Here is a 21,945-nt window from a genome sequence, read left to right as displayed (position 1 = left end):
GACTAAATTCCAAACTCACTCCCAAGCGATTTTCATTAAAACGATGCAGCAAACAAAAGGCAAAGCCCAAAGCAAAATCAAAAACAGGGGGTGCATTTGCCACCAAGATGGAGATCAAAAATATACTTTTAGTAGAAGCCTTGGATCAATTATCCTGAAATGTAGGTCATCATTCTCACATTGTCTGGTGATAGATCCCTTCCCCAAAGGATTACGAGGCAGGCAAAGCACTGCAGCAGCTTATAGACTGCCTGGGGATGGGTGTGCAGAGTGCAGAATGCATTATGAGGTAGGCCTCTGAATTCGTTTTCTTTCACTGCTTTATGCGCTTAATAATTTTACATGCATAGAATTGTACTCAAGTTTATGCACATAGGAATGACTTCATACTGAAAGAAAACAAAATGAAACAATAAAAGTGACAAAAAAAAGAACCAAATGAAAGTAAGTGAACGAAATAAAAGAGTTCTCATGCTCATTGTGAAGGTTACGATACCGAGGAAACAGCATGAGCCACGCCTGCGGGTTCTGCTAGAAATCACCATGGATGCCGCTTGCTTCAAGGTGTCTTCGTCTCCCTCCTCAGTAATGGCTAATAGATTGCTAGCAGCTTTAATCAATGTAATGGCAGCCCACAGCGGGGCCGTGGTGACGCTGACTTCAAGGGCATCAATCACAAGATGCCAGAGTAACTTGCAGCCTAATTGCAGGATTCCATGGCTTTTAACAGTTTTAAGTAACCTTGATGGTATTTCTAAGGTAAAACTCGAACACCCCCCCCCAGCCAGTTATGAATGAAGCCTGGATCAAAAGCAGGTCAAACTCAAGAAAAAGCAAACTTGTACTTGGTTCTAATAAAGTCTAAAAGAACATGTCTGACATCATGAGTTGGGTTATGCATTTGTCAACTATTCATCCTTAGTACCATATATAAATAAACTATGCATTATTTCACCTGTTTAATCAAATATTTACTTTTATTTTTTATAGGAACTGAAGGAAATGAATAATTATCTGACCCTGGGTAGCATGCCAGCTGAGAGTCGTACTGCATTTTCTTTCAACAATTCCATTAATCCTTCAACATTCATCCTGATCGGCATTCCAGGGCTGGAAGAAATACACATCTGGATTTCGATTCCTCTGTGCTCTATGTACATTTTAACTCTTGTAGGAAATTGTACCATTCTCTTCATTATAACCACAGAGCAAAGCTTCCATAAACCAATGTATCTTTTCCTTTCAATGTTATCCATCATTGATTTGATTGCGTCAACTTCCACCATGCCAAAGATATTATGTCTCTTCTGGTTCAATTCCAGAGAAATCAATTTTGATGCCTGCCTGGTTCAGATGTTCTTTATTCATTCCTTCTCAATCATGGAGTCGACAGTTTTGTTGGCCATGGCTTTTGATCGCTATATTGCAATTTGTAATCCTCTTAGATACACGTCTATCTTAACCAATCCTAGAATAGCAAAGATTGGTATGATAGCTATCATCAGAGGGTCTGTCTTAATGACACCTTGCCCCTTTCTTATTAAGAGGTTGTCTTACTGCGGAACCAATGTTATTTCTCACACCTATTGTGAGCACATGGCCATAGTTAAGATAGCATGCACTGATACAACAATCAACAGAGCATACGGGTTGTTTGTCGCTCTTGTGGTGATTGGATTGGATGTGTTGTTTATTACCTTATCTTACTTTATGATTGTAAGAACGGTCTTAAGTCTGTCTTCCAAAGAAGCACGTGTCAAGGCCTTCGGCACCTGTGGCTCCCACATTTGTGTCATCCTTATTTCCTACGTACCTGCTCTTTTCTCCTTTTTCACTCATAGGTTTGGCCAGAACGTGGCTCCTCAGGTTCACATTATTTTGGCTAACATCTATCTCTTCATTCCACCCATGGTTAATCCCATTGTTTATGGGGTAAAAACAAAGGAGATTTGTCACAGGGTGCTCCGGATCTTCTATCAGAAACACTGAGATTTGGCCAGTCTGGGTTGGGAATTTGCTATCCAAAGCATTCAGTTGCACCAGCAACAAATATTTATTGCAAATCCATGATAAGATAGAGTGCTGTGGATGCTGTAGCATAACACAAATCAGCATAAGTAGAAGTCATCATTCCATTTCATGAGAATGACTTCTTCTAACTTTGGTTTTATATCGGGTGGAGGTACAGTGCATGCTATTGTCAATTGCTGCAGGCTGCTTAAGCACTAAGCATTATTTATTGAGGTGAAGCACTGACTACAACTCAGCCTGATCTCCTTCTCCCTGAGCCAGTGTGGTTGAGGACATTTGTAAGAGGTAAAGCATTTGCCTGTTTTGAGGAGCAGAATAGTCTCCAGCACTGTCCTCTAGTTTGCGACACTTAAGCTGAAAAAGATGCCTTTATGTTCAATGTCAGATGGATGAAGTTCAACTTTACTTGGGAGGGTGCTGATGGAGCCTCAAGCTCTCCATTACTGGTTATGCCAAAGTATGACCCAATTGGGTCGGTTGCTTAAAAGTAAAAACAGGAGAAAATATATATGTAGAAAAAATAATCATCACTGAATAAGAGAGATGAGAGTGAGCATCCCTGGCAAGTCTTTCTCTGCAACTAAGATTTATATTATATTATAACAGTTAATAAAAAAACATTTTCCCAACAGCTAGTGGCTTTAAGCATTCTTATTTTCAATGAACCACAAAAAAATAATTATACAGTTAATGAGGATCTGAAGTATTTTCCTTTTAAATGGAATAATGAGGCTATGAGGTGTTTTGGTACAGAAAATGTTTGGGAACAAGAGTTGAGCGTGGATCTCGAATAATCTTATTGGTCTCAATTTTGGAAGAAGTCAGTGAGGGTTTCACTGTTGGTTTTTATGACATAATCCTTATTTTTTGTGGCATGATAAGCGGTGGGTTTGGACTCCGGTTAAGGTGATGAAAGGAATGAATAGTGAGGAAACGATGTTGGTCTTGTGGTACCAAGATGGGTAGGCTCATTCATGTGTGATATTATTGAGGGAATTTGGGGAGATTCTGGGAACCTGTTAGGAAGCTGGTTTGTGTTATTGTCCATATAAGGGTAGAGTTAACTTACAGAACTGCAATACGGAAGAGCTTGGCCTTAAATTCAGAGTCAAGGTTAGATGAAGGAGAGCTGGTGGATTTTTATTCTCCATTGCTATAAAACTAATTACAAATCAATGCATTGGAAAAATAAGTCAGAGTTGGATACTTGGAAGAATACAATTTATTGTTTTATAAATATGAAGTTGTGGTGGCTGAGAAGGCTGGTCGCTTAGCTGCTTGTAAGAAGATGGAGGTTCCTTTGCTTAGTTTTGTTTCTTGATTTTATTTCTCACATGTTTCCTCCATAGATGCTTTTATACCCAGCTTTGTTATGAGTTTAGATTTGGTTTTATTTTTCTGTGTTTATAAAATAATCTTTGAACAACAACAAAAATAGAATTGTGAACTTTAGCTCTGTTAAGAAAGATTAGAGAAGGTAATAGCAAAATGATACCAAGAGCAGAAATCGTTCCAGAGAGAGAACTGAGGGAATTCAGGTTACAGAACTGTCTGTGTAGAGATCCTGTAGGACAGTGGTCCCCATCCCTGTCCTGGGGTCCCCCCAGCCAGTTGGGTTTTCAGGATATCCACAATGAATATGCATGAGAGAAAATGTGCATGTTATGGAGGCAATGCATGCAGATTCTCTCTCATGCATATTCATTGTGGATATCCTGAAAACCCGACTGGCTGGGGGGCCCCCAGGACAGGGTTGGGGACCACTGCTGTAGGATCTCCACTAGTGATTCTGGCTGTGTTAAGAGTAAGAGGGATGTACCATCTCGCCACAGCACCCCCAGGTTGCTGTAATGGTAGGGTCCTGCATGCATATTAGCAGCTGAACCCTAGGTTCAGAGTGGCATTTTGGTTTGGATTTGGACACGAAGGAGCTGATTTTTTTTGCAGTTCCTCTATCGTCACCCAGTATTGCCAGTAATCCTGTGCTGAAACAGGGCAGTAAGTGAGAAGATGAGTCACATCTTTTGATCCACACCCAGTGGTTAGGAAGTAGATATTAGTGCTGCTTTCAGCACTTTTGTGTTTAGTGGTTTTATTTGGGAAGAAGTTTCCTGCCCGTGTGAGAGAAGCGAGGAAGAAAAAAAACATTTCCCTCCCCATTTTTTCAGTTTGATTTTGATCTTTCTGTCTGAAGGATCCCAGTGACTTTTAGAGAGAGGTTGGGAAAATGAAAGAATGCCATTTAGAGGAAAGAGGAGAAATCAGAGGCTCCCCACAGTAGTTTCTGCCAGGAAGAAATAGAAAGGAGAGGTCTGGATATTCTGGAGACAATCACAGGCATTTGGAAGGGAGGATCCATGAGGGAGAGGAGACCCATTCCATTACACTTCCAGCAGCCTAGCAGCCCACTCACAGAAAGAAAGGGGACCACACATACAGATCAGTTTCTGGACTTGGATATGTTTGGTGCCAGTTGTCTACCATTGAACAAGCTGACAGCAAATTTTGAACAGCTTACTCAAGTGTCCAGCCTGATTATTGATTACAGAGGCTAAGAGCCTGACCTTTCACCAACAGAAAGAGACTTTTAACTTGTACCGTGAGCCCATGTACCTAGAGGTCTATCCTTCCCCCACCCCTCCCAAATTCTAAGAATCCATGCCGGTATTTGCTGGAACTTGGCCTGGATTGTGCTTCTTTCTTTCCTAGCCACACACAGAAGAGAGGCGACATCTATTTTGCTGCTTCCACTCTTTATCTCTGTGCTATGTGGAGTTAGGTGCGCCCTTTGCATTATCCAAGTAATCTTTTTGGTTGCTTCTAATATTCTTGGCTAGCTGTGAGTCTGATCAAAAGGATTGTCCCACTATGGTCAAGCCATAATCCGACCATTTCCCCTTTTCTTGAAGACTCAGAATACATCAGGTTAGATTTTCTAGCAATTACCCACACATAGACATAAGAGGAGAAACTCTCCTGTAACTCTGTACTGTAATTATTATTCCTCATCTTTTTTCTTTGTTCCAGTAGGGATGTCAAAAGCAATTAACTGAACTAGAGTCAAGCAGCCTGGATCAATTTCAAAGCAAAAATGCAAAATTTGCCAGGAAATTGCTGGGCCGAAGTATATCAAAAAGTCAGCTGGTGCCATTCTGAAACTCTGCAGCAGTGGGGAAATTAGGGAGCTGTGAACTTGCCTTGGGCATGGAAGGAATGTGGGGGTCAACCACCAGGCGCTTAGATCTATGGTTGGTCAGGTAGGTTTGAATGAAAAGAGTAGTTGGATCACCAGCTGCATCTGGGGCCTGTGTTTAGGATGTGAGGAAACAACAAAGAAATGGATGCCACAGAGAAGTCTTTTTCAATCCTTTAATAAAGGAGACGTGTAGTATTAGTTAAAAACTGCCCGACTCTGGCCAAGTTTCGCCACAATTAGTGGCTGCCTCAGGGGCTACAAACAAACATATAAATAAATGTAATCATAAATACATTAAAAAATCATAAAATCATAAAAAATGCAAATAATGAATGTCAGTCACAAACATATACATATCAATAAAATAGATATATACATATATAAACAAACAATATTTTGAACCTCACAAAAAATTACATAAATATAACAATTACAGAAACATGCTGGCATGTTATTAAAAGGTAAATATTGAAAACAATTTTTGTATGTTACTGATTATGAAAACAGCTATGTTTGCTTTTCACATCAGATGCCCCGTTTTGTGACGTTTCCTTTATTAAAAAATACATAACATCAATTTTTGATTGGTTCAATATGGGGCGGATTTTCAGAGCCCTGCTCGCGTAAATCCGCCCAAAACCGGGCGGATTTACGCGAGCAGGGCCCTGCGTGCCGGGAAGCCTATTTTACATAGGCCTCCCGGCGCGCGCAGAGCCCCGGGACTCGCGTAAGTCCCAGGGTTCTCCGAGGGGGCGTGTCGGGGGCGTGTCGGGGGGCGGGCCCGGTCGTCGCGGCGTTTCGGGGGCGTATCGGCAGCGTTTTGGGGGCAGGTACGGGGGCGTGGCTACGGCCCGGGGCGGTCAGGGGGCGTGGCCACGCCCTCCATACCCGCCCCCAGGTCGCGGCCCGGCGCGCAGGAGGCCCGCTCGCGCGCGGGGATTTACTTCTCCCTCCGGGAGGCGTAAATCCCCGGAGAAAGGTAAGGGGGGGTGTAGACAGGGCCGGGGCGGTGGGTTAGGTAGAGGAAGGGAGGGGAAGGTGAGGGGAGGGCGTTAGAGGATTCCCTCCAAGGCCGCTCCGATTTCGGAGCGGCCTTGGAGGGAACGGGGGTAGGCTGCGCGGCTCGGCGCACGCCGGCTATACAAAATCGATAGCCTTGCGCGCACCGATCCAGGTTTTTAGCAGATACGCGCGGCTCCGCGCGTATCTACTAAAATCCAGCGTACTTTTGTTTGCGCCTGGAGTGCAAACAAAAGTAGGCTATTCGCGCGCCTTTTAAAATCCGCCCCTATATGCATAATGGGGCGGATTTTCAGAGCCCTGCTCGCGTAAATCCGCCCAAAACCGGGCGGATTTACGCGAGCAGGGCCCTGCGCGCCGGTAAGCCTATTTTACATAGGCCTACCGGCGCGCGCAGAGCCCCGGGACTCGCGTAAGTCCCGGGGTTTTCGGAGGGGGCGGGTCGGGGGCGGGCCCGAACTGCGCGGCATTTTCGGGGCGTGTCGGGAGCGTTCCGGGGGCGGGCCCGGGGGCGTGGCTACGGGGCGGGGCGGTCCCTCCCTCCCGGAGGGAGGCGTAAATCCCCCAACAAAGGTAAGGGGGGGGTCTAGACAGGGCCGGGCGGGTGGGTTAGGTAGAGGAAGGGAGGGGAAGGTGAGGGGAGGGTGTTAGAGGATTCCTTCCGAGGCCGCTCCGATTTCGGAGCGGCCTCGGAGGGAACGGGGGTAGGCTGCGCGGCTCGGCGCGCGCCGGCTATACAAAATCGATAGCCTTGCGCGCGCCGATCCAGGTTTTTTAGTAGATACGCGCGGCTCCGCGCGTATCTACTAAAATCCAGCGTACTTTTGTTTGCGCCTGGAGCGCAAACAAAAGTAGGCCTATTCGCGCACCTTTTAAAATCCGCCCCAATAATTTTGGATATTACCCGTGCTTTTTATTGAAGACGCTTGAGACATTTCTATTTGGAGAATTAGTTTCCCTTAAAGCAGTGCTTTCATTTGTTTTTACTTTGCTGCGTTTTCACTTGCATTTATACTTATCACCACTATGTTCAGTCAGTGTTTTAGAAAGTAGTCAGAGTTGGTGAATAAAATATTCCCCAGAAATAACATCTTTCCCGGTTAAGAAACATTTTAGATTATCAAGTGCTTGTTACTCAAGACTCATTTTATTTTAGCTTTGCATTGGTGTTTTTTAAAGTAGTGGTCCCATTTGTAATCAATTTTATGGGTACTGTCTCCAGCTTGCTTATTAGAGGACAGTTAAAGTATATATAGATTAAGAAGATTTTCCTAATATGAATTTTTATTTTTTTCCCTATGTTTAATTGTTAAACCCCATGTGGTTCTAATTAAAGATGCTCTTAAAGAATCACGTTTACAAATGGCGGCTTAGGAGAGAAATTTAAGAGCTTTGTATTTAACACCCTACTTATTATGTTTTTTTAACAACTGTTCTCTAAGATTTTTATATATTTTTTTTATATTTTTATTTTTTTATTTGTATTTATATATCAACTTTATTTATTATTATCTAAGTTTCCATTTTATAAGAATACACAAACAAAGGGGTTTTACAGCCGATATTTATTCCAGGCAATATTTTAACAAAATATTTTTTCTATTATATGGCGCCATTAATAGTACCAATAGAACCATACATATAACCTATTGTACTGTAGGTGTGTTATCTTAATTTTTAATGAATATTTTTGGTTCACTGTTATAAATGAGTTGTTTTGATGTCTTTTAGATATATGTGCACTGCGGATGTTAATTTGGATTTCCAATTTATCATTGTTCTCATATATAAGGTATCATTTTATTTCGCTATGTGTGTAGGTACCTCTGTTCATATTGATGTTGCTCACATGCTCTGTTTATATTGATGTTCATATTGATGTTGTTCACATGCTCTTCTTTTCATTTCCTCTGTCACTTTTAATTAATTTATTGTTTTAGTTATTTTTGTAATTGTTATATTTATGTAATTTTTTGTGAGGTTTGAAATATTGTTTGTTTATATATGTATATATCTATTTTATTGATATGTATATGTTTGTGACTGACATTCATTATTTGCATTTTTTATGATTTTATGATTTTTTAATGTATTTATGATTAAATTTATTTATATGTTTGTTTGTAGCCCCTGAGGCAGCCACTAATTGTGGCGAAACTCGGCCAGAGTCGGGCAGTTTTTAACTAATACTACACGTCTCCTTTATTAAAGGATTGAAAAAGACTTCTCTGTGGCATCCATTTCTTTGTTGTTTCCTCACGGCTTTATTGGATCGCCTATCTTGTTGCTTTTTGGGCCCATTCCTGTGTTTAGGATGGGCTGCCAAGTCCCTTGAAATTGTGTCTAATGAGGGGGTGGGATGCGGGAGTTGTGCCAGGGTACCAAGATCCCCTCTTACTTGTGGGTTTGGGGGGATATTTGGGCCTTGTTAATGTCTCAGGGGGATGATAAAACCCTTCATTGTTAGCCAGCCCTTTCACTTTGGACCAGTTGATGTGCAGCAATCACATGCTACGGGTTTTGGCTTAGCCAGGGTAGCAGCTGCATTTTAGTAGGCACACCACAGAAAATGTTGGGCATCACCCATAATGGGGTGTTTTACCACACACATTAACATTTTTAGCATGTGCACGCTAAAGAAATATTAGCACATGTTTTAGAGCATAGGCTCCTTTATCTAAAACTTTGTCAGCATGTGGACGAATTGTCAAGCCAAGAAAGCTTCTTGAATCTGAACCTGTGAGAGATGTGTGGCATAGGAAGGTGGGTGTGGGAGCTTCAGGTGCAGGGGCTCTGTCTGCGAGCAGCTTGGGAAGTTTCTTCTTAGGACGGAAATTTAGCAGAGCCTTGGAATCCACTTCAGTGCCGAACGTAACCTGGCTCACTTTCCTGGATTTTGTTTCTTTCTTTCTGTTTTGATATTTAGATTTTTCCATTTTTATTCTATTTTCTTATCCCTTCCTTGTCATTGGTGTTTGTTTCAGACCGTTTCCTTTAAAACACCATTTTAATCTCTCCTTTCCACCTCTGTCCCTCTACTTCTTTCCTCCATTGACACTATCCCATGTCTCTTGTAAATGTGCCAACCTTCCCTTTTATTTAGCACAGAAAACTATAATTGTACCACTTTGTCCTTCCATTAATATTATTTACTTCAGGGGACATTAACACTGCTCTCTCTGCCCCCATCAGCCTGTCTCACTTGTCTTTCACTCCCCACATAATCTTGCTGCTCTCTCTCTCCTCTCCCTTCCTCTCTCTTTCCCTCAGAACATAGCCTGTCACTCTCCACGCCTTGTTTCCCTCCCCCAGGCCTTCTCACACTTCTCTTCCGTAGTCGTATAACCCGGTCACTCAGGGGGATGTCCTGGTCCTGATGGGAGGGATCCCTTGGAAATAGGCAGCTCGTTCTGCTCCAATGCAGGAAGGAAGGGGGCAGCCAAAAATCTTCCACCTGGATCTTGAACTGAAGTCCGTTCCCTTTTTTTAATAACGTTTAACATCGGAGTTCCTCCTTGCAGCAGGTCGCCACCTCCTCCTTCCTCACTGAGGGGTATGGAAGGGTAGGTCTTCCCTAACCCGCTCAGCCCCAGAAGCCAGGTTCCCCGTTCCCGGAGTCCAGGTGGTGTATAGAGTCTCACAAAGCTCCTAACACTAAAAATCTTTCCAATACCCAAAAAACAATCCAGAGGAAAAATCCCAATCAGCCTCCCGACCCTTATCAGCATCGCCGGACAGTATGTGTCTGACTCCTCTGATTGGGCCTGAAAAAAAATCCAACACAAGTAAAGCTCCTCACCGCCTCCTAACTCTAAGTAAAGCGTAAGGGACTGCCCAGAGCCTCTCTGGAGTGAGCTGTTTAAAAACTCTTGCAGGGAGACAGCACCCTCAAAAGGAGGGGCTGCATTTGAATGGTAACCTCCCCCCGTCACGAATCTACACGCTTACAAGCTAAAGGTTCACCTGGGCCTTAATGGTAACAGAACTGCTTGTTTCTTACCTCCACAAGCTGCTTTTCACAGGAGCGATGACTGCACACAGTTTTAATCCTCTGTGCTGAGCATATGATTTAAAATTCACAGCTGTAGTGAGAGGTCATTGGGTTTGCTTAATATATCACCAAATATCTTCTCATAGAAAAATGCAAGGGATTTAAGGTCTGTGGCCTATTCCTGGCCTTCTTGAGAGTTTTGAATCCATCTCCTCAGTTTGCCATAGGCTTCCTCCCTCTTTCGAATAAATCACCACGGGAGTACATACGAGAATCTCCTTTACTACTCAGTAGGGGCATAACATTCGTCATAGTGCCCAGTGCCAACTTCCATTGGGACTGGCACCAGCCATAGCATTTCCTACTTCTCACCTACACAGGATCAGAAGTAGCGTAGTAAGGACCCACGTGGGTGGGAAGGAGGAAATGCTATGGCCGCCCCTGTCAACAAAAACAGTAGCATGAGCACGCACAGTGGCACATGAGCAGTAGAAAAGTAAGCCGAGGGCTTGACCAGCCTCAGAAGGAGTATAAGGAAGAGCATCAGGCCCTCCTAGCATTAAAAGCAGCATGGGGAAAATCCATGGGGGCCTTGAGAGCAGAAGGAGGAAGAGCTGTGGGGTCTATATGTAACCAGAAAAGAACCTTTACAGCCCCCATAGACAGAAGAAAAAGGAAGCTCCCATCAGCTATGGGAGCTAAAAGAGGAGGCTGTTCTATGTGTGCCTCTAAAGAGGTGAAAAAATGTGTGAGTGCGCGTGTGTGTGTGAGAGCGACAGAACATGCGCGTGAGATTGAGAGAACATGTGTGTGTGTGTGTGTGTGTGTGAGAGTATGTGTGAAAGCGAGAGAGTATGGGTGTGGGTGTGGGTGTGGGTGTGGGTGTGAGCGTGAGATTATATGTGTGTATGTGTATGAACAAGAGAGAATTTGTGTGTGTGAGAGTGAGAGCATGTGTGTGTGTGAGAGAGTGTGAAAGAGTATGCTTCCATGTGTTTATGTGAAAGTGAGAGAGCATGTGTGTTTATGTGTATATGTGAGAGAACAAGAGAACATGTGTGTGTGAGAGTGAGAGAGCGTGTTTATGTTTGAGAGTGTGAAAGCATTTGGGTGTGTAAAAAACAGAGAGGAGAATGTGCGCAACAACCCCCTCTGTCCTCCTGCTAATTCAAGATAATCCCATGGCATCTGTTTTTATATCTTTGTTTTAATTATCAGATGTTATTTGGATTTACTGTTTTGAATTATTTTATTGATGTCTGAAAAAATTTTATATGAGTTTTTTGTTCCCATAATATCTTTATTAATTATTCAAATCAACAATAAACAAATACAGTTACAACCCCTCCTATATCAACTAACAAAGTAGTAATTTTATTTTGAGTGTTAGGTGATCAAAAGGCAGGAATTATACCAAGTATATCATACTATCAAACTCCAAATTTCCACGATAACATTGAGATACAATTACAATTTGAATTTTGAATGAAGATCTTTGAAAATTTCCCACAATAAACCTTTGGCTTCATGTACAAGGTTTTAAATTCCATACACTGTAACCCAAATCATTTCTTCTCTCCACATATCAATGCGTGATGGGGTCTGTAGCCAACCTTTTCACATTATACACCTCTTAGCAATTAAGCAACACTTACTGAGAAACAAGCCAAGAATACACAGAGTAGATGAAAGGGGAAAACTCACACAGAACAAGGACTTGTACCATGTGATCCCAAAATGTATCAATAGAAAAGTTATTCTATTCGTCATTTGGTTTAAAATTTTGGTTCGCTTTCTAGGTATGGTCTGCTGTTATGATCTTTTATATTTCATGATTTTACTGACTGATGTTTTATGAGAGAGGGGGATGTTTCTGTTTTTCCATTGTTGTACTGTATACAGAGTCTGGATTGTGGTTTCTAGTTCACATTTTTTTGTCTGCATATTTCTGTTTATGTTTTATGGTGCCTTTATTCTGTATTGGTTCAAGGTTGGTCGTTGTTCTACATGTATGACCAACACGGGCCCTAGCTTTTACAGTCTGGGGTACTGATGCGCAGACTTTAGGGAAAAAGCACAGGACTCCTTCTTCGGCCAAGTCCAAAAGCAAACCACGTCAAGCAGCACAGTCTGAATTTTCAAGAAGGCTCCTCAGCAGTAAAAATATATAAAGCTTGATGGTAAACTCCTCGGAGTGGCAGTTGCTACCCTTAACAGAAACAGAGGGGTAACCTGCATGGAGTTGCTACCATAGGAAGCTTGCTGGGCAGACTGGATGGACCATTTGCTCTTTTTCTGCCGTCAATACTCTGTTACTATGATATGAAATAAGATATTCTGCTAGCATGTGGTTTATGTGTAGGGATCTCTAGCAGTCAAGCTTGTTCTGTTTTCCTAACAGGAGGTGTATTGGTGTTTAGGGCCTGGTGTAATAGTTGCACTGCAGGTAGTAAGTGTTATTTTGGCATGGGATTTAATATAATGTACATGTAATTCACTTAACTCATGGCTTTCTAAGGGCCAAGCCCACACCCATCATGCATTACATTAGGCCAAATACTATATGAGTTCTAAGGGCCTATTTGCAGGATCTTCTGGTTGGAATCACAACAGTGCATGTAAATCTAATATAAATAGGGTCTATTTGCAGGATCTTCTGGTTGGAATCACAACAGTACATGTAAATCTAATATAAATAGGGTCTATTTGCAGGATCTTCTGGTTGGCATCACAACAGTGCATGTAAATCTAATATAAATACTGTAAGTGATATTTGTGACTCAGAAGACTGTACTTTTCATGTAAAATCTGTTGTTATAAATGCACAATATTTTGTGTGCAAGGAAGCTATCACCCGGGGCACTGGGGAACATGCAAGGCCTTAAGGTTCGCTTAGGGCGACTATTACTCTTGCATGAGCCCTGAGCCTGTCCTGAGGTTTCTTCGGAGCTTCCTCTGGGTCAAGGCTGGCCGAGACCATTTTTTTTCTTGCAGGACCATGCAACAGAATAGAGACTGCCGGGCCCTGAGACTGGTGCCAGTGTCACAGCCATTCTTAAGGGCTTTGCCCCATTCCATGAGGGTCCTCATGGAACGGGTAAGTGGGGAGCCTGGTTGGTTCCTGGCCCCGGCACATTTTTCAGGTTTGGGGGCTGGGTCGGGGCCTAGGTCCATGCAGGTGCACCTCCAACCTGGTCATTCACCTAACGCCCCTGCTACCCATCATTCCACGTCTTCCAGAAATCCTTTATAAATGGGTCGCATATTCCTCCAGGAGCTTGCAGCTTTCTTTCTCTACCATACCGTGTTTGTTTATTTAATCTCCGTTGTTAATCGCTGAACCGCTGCAGTTCAGAGTGATGAGCAAACATTTTCACAAAACACATAGCATCACAAAACAATTTTACACTAAAATTACACTGGTAGTAATTAAAATCACTAACTAATTAAACAAAACATAAGTAATCAGATTGAGAAGCAGCAGGGCATACTTAGCTAATGCCAATCAAAAGTCACTTAAACAAAATCCTGTGAAGAGCCTGCTGGAATAATCCTAGGGATTCTCGCTGTCTCCGCTCCTTCACTGGCAGCTGCTGTCTGCACACGCTGACTTGTCATTCAACACTGCATATCTATTTATCTATATTCTGCTTTTTGGCACCAAGGCAGATTACATTCAGGTGCTGCAGGTATTTCCCTATCCCAACAGGGCTCATAATCTAAGTTTTGTACCTGAGGCAATGGAAGGTAAAGTGACTTACCCAAGGTCACAAGGAGCGACAGCAGGACTCGAACGCTGGTCTCCTGATCCATAGCCCTCTACTCTCACCACTAGACTACTCCCCCACTCTGCATGATAATTTAACATATCGGAGTTCACCATTCTCTGGTCATACCCTGTGACCCAAGATCAAAAGTCATCTCTTCCCTCAACTTCTTTCTGTTTCCCTTCTCCCCTTTCAAATTCTCTCTCTCCCCCTCTCCATTCCCATCTCCCTTTCACTCTCTCTTCAGCATCACTGCCCAGTCACTCTCTCCCCCCATGCCTTGCCCTCTTCCCTGTCTCTATCACTGCCTCTTCTGCTTCTCTGGAGTCGCTCTCTGTTTTTCCTCTTCAGTCTCTCTATCTCCCATTACTCGCTGCCTGACATAACGAAGCACCAGCAAAGTTCTCGAGATGCCGCTGCCTCTCCATCCACCCCATTGCCACAGTCTGAGCACCGCATTATGGCTCACACAGCACAGCTTTGAAGACAATGAGGGCCTGACTGCAGCATGGAGTCCCTTAAAACTGTCCTCAGGCTTCTCTGAGATGATCATGGGAGCAGTCCCATTAATGGGATTTTATCAGGACCTGGAAAAGATTGAGGAGCTAGCGAAATGTTCTATATATATAACCAAGAGATCATGCACTTTGGTGGGACTCTTAGGAGCTGTGCAGAGACAGTTTAAAAATAATCGTATTGCTAATGCACAGAAATCCTGATTTCACAGTAAGCATACAGCTCTGATCAGAATGGATACTAGTACATTTCCTGTGCACGTCTGAAATACTCCAGAATACACAGGAGGGTGGATGAGACAGAGGTGCCCATTAAGGTTTCTGATCAGAAGTGACCTTTCCCCGACAGATCATCTTCAGTATCCTCTCCTGGATCTGCTTTGTCTTCACCCCATAGATGATGGGATTTACCATGGGGGGGACAAGGAGGTAGATATTGGCCACAGTAATGTGAACAGAAGGGGCCACCTTGTTCTTAAACCTCTGTATAAAAACGGAGAAGAGAGATGACGTGTAAAAGACAGCAATCACGCAGACGTGGGCAGTGCAGGTGCTAAAAGCCTTTGCCCGGGTATCCTTCGAAGAGAGGTTCATGACAGATTTAAGTATCAGTGCATAAGACAAAGCGATAAGCAGCACGTCGAGCCCACCTATGAACAGAGACACGCTCAACCCATACACAAAGTTGACTGTAATATCTGCACAGGCCAGCTTTGCTACAGACATGTGCTCACAGTACGTGTGATGAATGACGTTGCTGTTACAGAATGGCAGTCTTTTGAGAAGGAAGGAAACTGGAGAAACAAGCACTGCACTTCTCATTAAAACGATGACCACCATTTTTGCTAAGAGTGTGTTGGTTAGGATAGCCGTGTATCTCAGGGGGTTGCACACTGCAATGTAGCGATCTAAGGCCATTAGCATCAGGATTCCAGATTCAATACTTGCCAGGCCATGAATTAGAACCATCTGCAACAGACAGACATCGAAATGTATTTCCTCAAGTTTGAACCAAAAGATTCCAATTGCCTTTGGAAGTGAGGAGGTAGACAAAGCAAGATCAATCCCTGCCAACACAGAAAGAAGAATATACATGGGCTGGTGGAGGCGTGCTTCGGTTTTGATAATAAAGAAGATAAGACAATTTGCTATAACTGTAATCACATACATCAAACTGAATGGGATGGAGATCCAAATGTGCACATCTTCCAGTCCTGGAATACCCTTCAGGATGAAGAATGGAGGCTGGAATTGGGTGTTATTGAGAAACAACATGATGCTTTTGCCGTCAGACTTAGTTCCACGGAAGCATTCTTGACCTACACAGAATGCAAAATTTAAAAAGAGGCTAATGAGAACCAACCAAAAGCTAAACTTAAGAAATCTTCAAATTAACAAACTTTGGAGAAAATCTTCCAAAAAGAAGAAATGAACACCAATTCATGTTTCTATGCATTGCATTGTATTAAAGAGTCAAGTTAAAAATGGAAAGAAAATATTCAAAATAGCCAAGTGAAATGCTTTCAGCCTGTTGGTTAGGGAACATCTCAGCTGGAATTATAGAATAGTCTACATTCTGATCATGAGGCATTAGTTCTACGCCAACAGCACCTCTTATTGGTTAAGTTGCTGAAACTCTCTATTTATTTTAAAGGCTTTCTTGCCTGCATAATCCCAAGATCCAAGCAGGTTACAATAAAAACATGAATTAATAAAATGCACACAATAAGTAATATCAAAAATAACCATAAGCACAACATAGAAGCCCTTCTTGTATTATAATCTTTAAATAACCAGCATTGCTTACACCGACAGAGGAAAGCGAGGGTATTACTGCACACTTGTGGGAGTAGGACTTACTGCTGTGGCATAGTTGATGCAACCTTGTAGGTGAATCTACAAGGTTTATGCCAACAGCTGGTGAATGTGTTCTGAAATGGGACAGACTGAAGCTTCACCTCTACCAGCTGTTGTGTGTGCCGGCCACGGCAGGCACTTGACCAGGCCCACTTACCTCATTTGCCTGCTCCAGCTCCTGGTTCCACATCCCTTGCGGCCATGGGCAGCCGCCTGCACACCCGAGTTGCCTCCAGCACTCCAAGCTCCTCCGTGGACCTTCCAGCTCCGCGGAGGGTCTCCCCGCATGGATCACGGGGAGACGCCACCATCCTGCGCCACGCCACCTCCTAGGCATGCGCGCACGCATCTGTTCATGCTTTAAAGGGGCCACGGCGGGAAACCACCCCGCGGCCCCGGTGGATGACGTCACTCGGTCCCGGTATATAAGGCTGGGCCCAGCCAGTGCTTCCTTGCCTTGGCAACAGGTCTCCATGCTAGTTGTGTGCTTAGTTGCTTGTTCTTGTACTTCGTCTATGTTCCTGGTTCCTGATCCTGCTTGTTCCTGTTCTCCGTCCAGGTACCTGTTCCTGTGTTCCGTGTCTACCCTGCTCGTCTACGCTACTGATTGACTTCTGGCTTGACCCCTGCTTCGTCTGACCACGCTACTGATTGACTCCTGGCTTGACCCCTGCTTCGTCTGACTACAATACTGATTAACTTACGGTTTGACCTCTGCTTGCCTGACCATTCCCGGACTGTCTCCTGGGTTTGACCTGTACCCATTCTACCGTCTATCCTTGCTTGCCACCTGTCTGACCACAGCCTGCTCCATTACGCCCCTAGTGGTATCTTTCTGGACTTGGCCTCTCAGGCTTCGGCCTTCTTCCACCTAGGTGCACCTGTCTTCCCTGCTGTTCTCCATTGGCGCCTGGGTCTCTGGAACTCTGCCTCGTCCAGTCATCCTAACTGCCACTGCTGATCTCTGGCTGATCCTACCATCATACCCGGGAAGTCCTCAGACGGAGGCCTACTTAAGACCAGCCAGCCCCAATATACTAAGAGCCAAAAGAAAAAAAAGTATGTGAGAGAAAAAAAAGTGTGAATGGTCTTCTGCCGGCTATTCTATTAAGTTCACTTACGGGCGGATTTTCAGAGCCCTGCTCGCGTAAATCCGCCCAAAACCGGGGCGGATTTACGCGAGCAGGGCCCTGCGCGCCGGGAAGCCTATTTTACATAGGCCTCCCGGCGCGCGCAGAGCCCCGGGACTCGCGTACGTCCCGGGGTTCTCGGAGGGGGGCGTGTCGGGGGCGGGGCCGGAGCGCGCGGCGTTGCGGGGGCGTGTCGGCAGCATTTTGGGGGCGGGTACGGGGCGTGGCTACGGCCCGGGGGCGTGGCCACGCCCTCCGTACCCGCCCCCAGGTCGCGGCCCGGCGCGCAGCAGGCCCGCTGGCGCGCGGGGATTTACGTCTCCCTCCGGGAGGCGTAAATCCCCCGACAAAGGTAAGGGGGGGGGTGTAGACAGGGCCGGGTGGGGTGGGTTAGGTAGGGGAAGGGAGGGTAAGGTAAGGGGAGGGCAAAGGAAAGTTCCCTCCGAGGCCGCTCCGATTTCGGAGCGGCCTTGGAGGGGAACGGGGGGAGGCAGCGCGGCTCGGCGCGCGCAGGCTATACAAAATCGATAGCCTTGCGCGCGCCGATCCAGGATTTTAGTGGATACGCGCGGCTCCGCGCGTATCTACTAAAATCCAGCGTACTTTTGCTTGAGTCTGATGCGCAAGCAAAAGTAGGCTGATCGCGCTTCTTTTAAAATCTACCCCTTAGAGAATAGCAACTGCTATTACTAGCAACGGTAACATGGAATAGACTTAGTGTTTGGGTACTTTCCAGGTTCTTATGGCCTGGATTGACCACTGTTGGAAACAGGATGCTGGGCTTGATGGACCCTTGGTCTGAGCCCAGTATGGCATTTTCTTATGTTCTTACCCAAGGGATCAACCTGCGGGGACGAGGGTTGGTATTGCAAAGCTCCAGCCGGCCTCCGTCAATCAGCCAGCTCTTCCTACCAATGATAGGGACCGTTAGGGCTTGCCCTGAAGGTAGCGTCAACCCCATCTCAGACCAAGGGTCCACCTCCAGCGCAACACCAGCTGCCTCTCCCGCAGGTAAAGCCCATGAGTTCTTGCAGCCAGCAGTACTTAGGTGGGTTGCTAGGGCACAGGGAAGTGCAAGAGTCCAGAAACACCAGAGCCAAGAAAGGCAGCAGACTAGAGATATGGGGGAACATGCCAATGGTCAGGGCAGGAGGCAAGCAAGCATAGTCAGGTCCAAGGCAATGATCATATCCAGGTGGAAGGCAAGAGTAATCGGATCCAAGGCAATGGTCAGGTTCAGATGACAGGCAAGAGTGTTCAGGTCCAAGGCAAGAAGTCAGTACAAGGAGATCAGGCCACAGGATGAATGAGACACTGAATGAGGTGAGTTGGGCAAGGCAAGACTGGATGAGGCAGGCTGGACAAAGCAAGGCTAGAGAGACAGAATGGGCAAGGCAAGGCTAGATAAGACACACTGGACAAGGCAAGGCTGGAATACTGAAACACAGGAACACAAGAGCAATTCACACTGCTCTAGGCAGGAGATCTGTAGCTGAGCCGGGGTTAGGCAGTCCAGGGAACCTCTATATAGTCAGGGCTTGGTGATGTCATCCTAAGGCACCATGGGGCTTTTCCTGCATGAGCCATTCAAGAGACAATATGCGCTGCATGCGCACACCTATGGAGACCTCAGGGAGGGGCAGGAGCATGGAGGCATTCAGGCAGTGTCAGAGCTGCATCGAGAGCTGGGGCTGTTGGCTTTCGACATCATTGCTGGTGTGAGTTGAATACTGTAATCAATCAAGGCCTACCCCATGGACTGCCAAACATAAAAATAGCCTTAATTCATACGCACACTGAAAGAAAGATGCTCTTCGAGTCCATAATATAGGTCCAGCCACATTAAACATCTTCTCTTTGGTTTCTGCTAATCTTACATGAAAGGAAGGAACATCAAGAAGATTCTAGCTGCTAGATCTTAAGGCCCTTAAATTTTTATGGATTTTCAACACGAAATTAATACAAGCTGGAGTTTCTCCAGTCAGTGAGTAAGGATTTTGAACTTTAGCTGCTAATCTATGGGAAACCAGTGCAAGAGGAGAAGAATTGACGTGATATGTTCTCTAGAGCTAACACCCATCAAAGCCTGAGCTTCAGAGTTCTGAATCACCTGCAAATATCATAGCGCAGAATGTGGGAGCCCCAAGTACTGTGAATTGCAATAGTCAGGACATGGTATATCAAAATCTGCAATGCCATATGAAAATTAGTTAATGATAGACAGGGCCTCAGTTTTCATAATATTCAAAGCTTAAAAAAGCACTTCCAATTATAGCTTTAACCTAGGTTTTCAAAAAAAGTTTCAAGCTCCAATCGAATACCTATATTTCTATAATGCTGTGCAATCAGCCTTAAGAACATAAGAACAAAACAAACTGCTATACTGGATGAGACCAAGGGTCCATCAAGCCCAGCATCCTGTTTCCAACGTGGCCAAACCAGGCCACAAGAACCTGGCAATTACCCAAACACTAACAAGATCCCATGCTACTGATGCAATTAATAGCAGTAGCTATTCCCTAAGTAAACTTGATTAATAGCCGTTAATGGACTTCTCCAAGAACTTATCCAAACCTTTTTTGAACCCAGCTACACTAACTGCACTAACCACATCCCCTGGCAACAAATTCCAGAGCTTAATTGTGCGTTGAGTGAAAAAGAATTTTCTGCAATTAGTTCAAAATGTGCAATTTGCTAACTTCATGGAATGCCCCCTAGTCCTAGTGCCCCCACCATCTCTCACTATTTTAAAGACCTCTATCATATCCCCCCTCTGCCTTCTCTTCTCCAAGAGCTCTAACCTCTTTAGCCTTTCCTCATAGGGGAGCTGTTCCATCTCCTTTATCATTTTGGTCGTCCTTCTCTGTACCTTCTCCAGTGCAACTATATCTTTTTTGAGAATTGGTGACCAGAATTGTACACAGTACTCAAGCCTTGCACATTCCACAATCTGAAATGAAGCAGGACTATTCTTGTCTCAAAAACGATTTACTACCATCAATTCTACCATCAATGCATATCCAGTAGGGATGTGAATCGTGTGATCGATCGTCTTAACGATCGATTTTAGCTGAGGGGGGCGGAAATCTGATCATTTTAGTTTTTTTGGTTAAAAAAATCATTTTATCGGGGGAGGGCGGGAAAAACCGGCACACCAAAACAACCCTAAAACCCACCCCGACCCTTTAAAATAAATCCCCCACCCTCCCGAACCCCCCAAAATGTTTTAAATTACCTGGGGTCCAGTTGGGGGGGTCCCGGCGCGATCTCCAGCTCTCTGGCCACGGCTGCATTAATAGAAATGGCGCCGGTGGCCCTTTGCCCTTATCATATAACAGGGCAAAGGTAGCGCCGGCGCCATTTTGGTTCCTGGCTCCCGACGTCACGAGTGCAGGAGATCGCTCCCGGACCCCCGCTGGACCCCCAGGGACATTTGGCCAGCTTGGGGGGGCCTCCTGACCCTCACAAGACTTGCCAAAGTCCAGCGGGGGTCCGGGAGCGACCTCCTGCAACGCGGGCCGTATTGCCAATATTCAAAATGGCTCCGGCGCTACCTTTGCCCTCACTATGTCATACGGGCGATGTCGGCCATGCCAGAGGTTCACACGCCGACAGGTAGCCGGTGCACGCAACCTCAGCGCACAATTAAACTCTGGAATCTGTTGCCAGAGGATGTGGTTAGTGCAGTTAGTATAGCTGTGTTTAAAAAAGGATTGGATAAGTTCTTGGAGGAGAAGTCCATTACCTGCTACTAAATAAGTTGACTTAGAAATTAGCCACTGCTATTACTAGCAACGGTAACATGGAATAGACTTGGTTTCTGGGTACCTGCCAGGTTCTTGTGGCCTGGATTGGCCACTGTTGGAGACAGGATACTGGGCTTGATGGACCCTTGGTCTGACCCAGTATGGCATGTTCTTATGTTCTTATGCTCTCCAAGGTGTAGAGGGTGCTCATATGAGGGATAGTTTGATATTACACTCTAAGGTGCAAAATATAGAAACAGGTTGAGAATTAAGAACTTGCATTTTAAAAATGTCCAGTGAATAAATTATTATTGTCTGCAATTGAGTTGTTTGAGAAATACCAATTGGAAATTTTATTTCTTCAGATAATTGTCTTTCTCTATCCTAAATGTATTACCTCCTGAAAAGTAAAAGGGATATTTCCTTTGAAGGAGGGATGGACCCACTTAGAGTGGACCCTTCTTCCTTCTCTGTATTTCTTGAGTCCTCTGTACACAATATTTCCTTGAGAGCTACCTATTGGTTTCCTTTGCTTTGTAACGGGACAAGGATCTGGTTTTTCAAATATTCTGTTATATTTTATTTATTTATTTATTTAACATTTTTATATACCGGGATTCATGTAAAAATTTACATGTCATCTCGGTTTACATTGTAACTCAGAAAACAGGCATGTAAGAACAGGGCATAAA

General features: G+C 44.6%; 2 protein-coding genes across 2 annotated transcripts; one reads left to right on the top strand and one right to left on the bottom strand.

Annotated features, from left to right (window-relative positions):
• The first annotated feature begins 1,014 nt into the window (after nt 1–1,014).
• Nucleotides 1,015–1,989, top strand: LOC115091798 (putative olfactory receptor 52P1). Its single transcript, XM_029602011.1, has one exon. The coding sequence runs from the start codon at nt 1,030–1,032 to the stop codon at nt 1,987–1,989; it is 960 nt and encodes a 319-aa protein (XP_029457871.1). The 5' UTR covers nt 1,015–1,029.
• Nucleotides 1,990–14,832: 12,843 nt separating this feature from the next.
• On the bottom strand, nt 14,833–15,795 carry LOC115091652 (olfactory receptor 52N4-like). The gene has a single exon (XM_029601813.1). The coding sequence runs from the start codon at nt 15,793–15,795 to the stop codon at nt 14,833–14,835; it is 963 nt and encodes a 320-aa protein (XP_029457673.1).
• Between the last annotated feature and the right edge of the window lie 6,150 nt (nt 15,796–21,945).

The sequence above is a fragment of the Rhinatrema bivittatum genome, chromosome 5, assembly GCF_901001135.1.
Source record: "Rhinatrema bivittatum chromosome 5, aRhiBiv1.1, whole genome shotgun sequence".
Classification (NCBI taxonomy): Eukaryota; Metazoa; Chordata; class Amphibia; order Gymnophiona; family Rhinatrematidae; genus Rhinatrema; species Rhinatrema bivittatum.
This window is presented reverse-complemented; position numbering and strand designations above follow the sequence as displayed.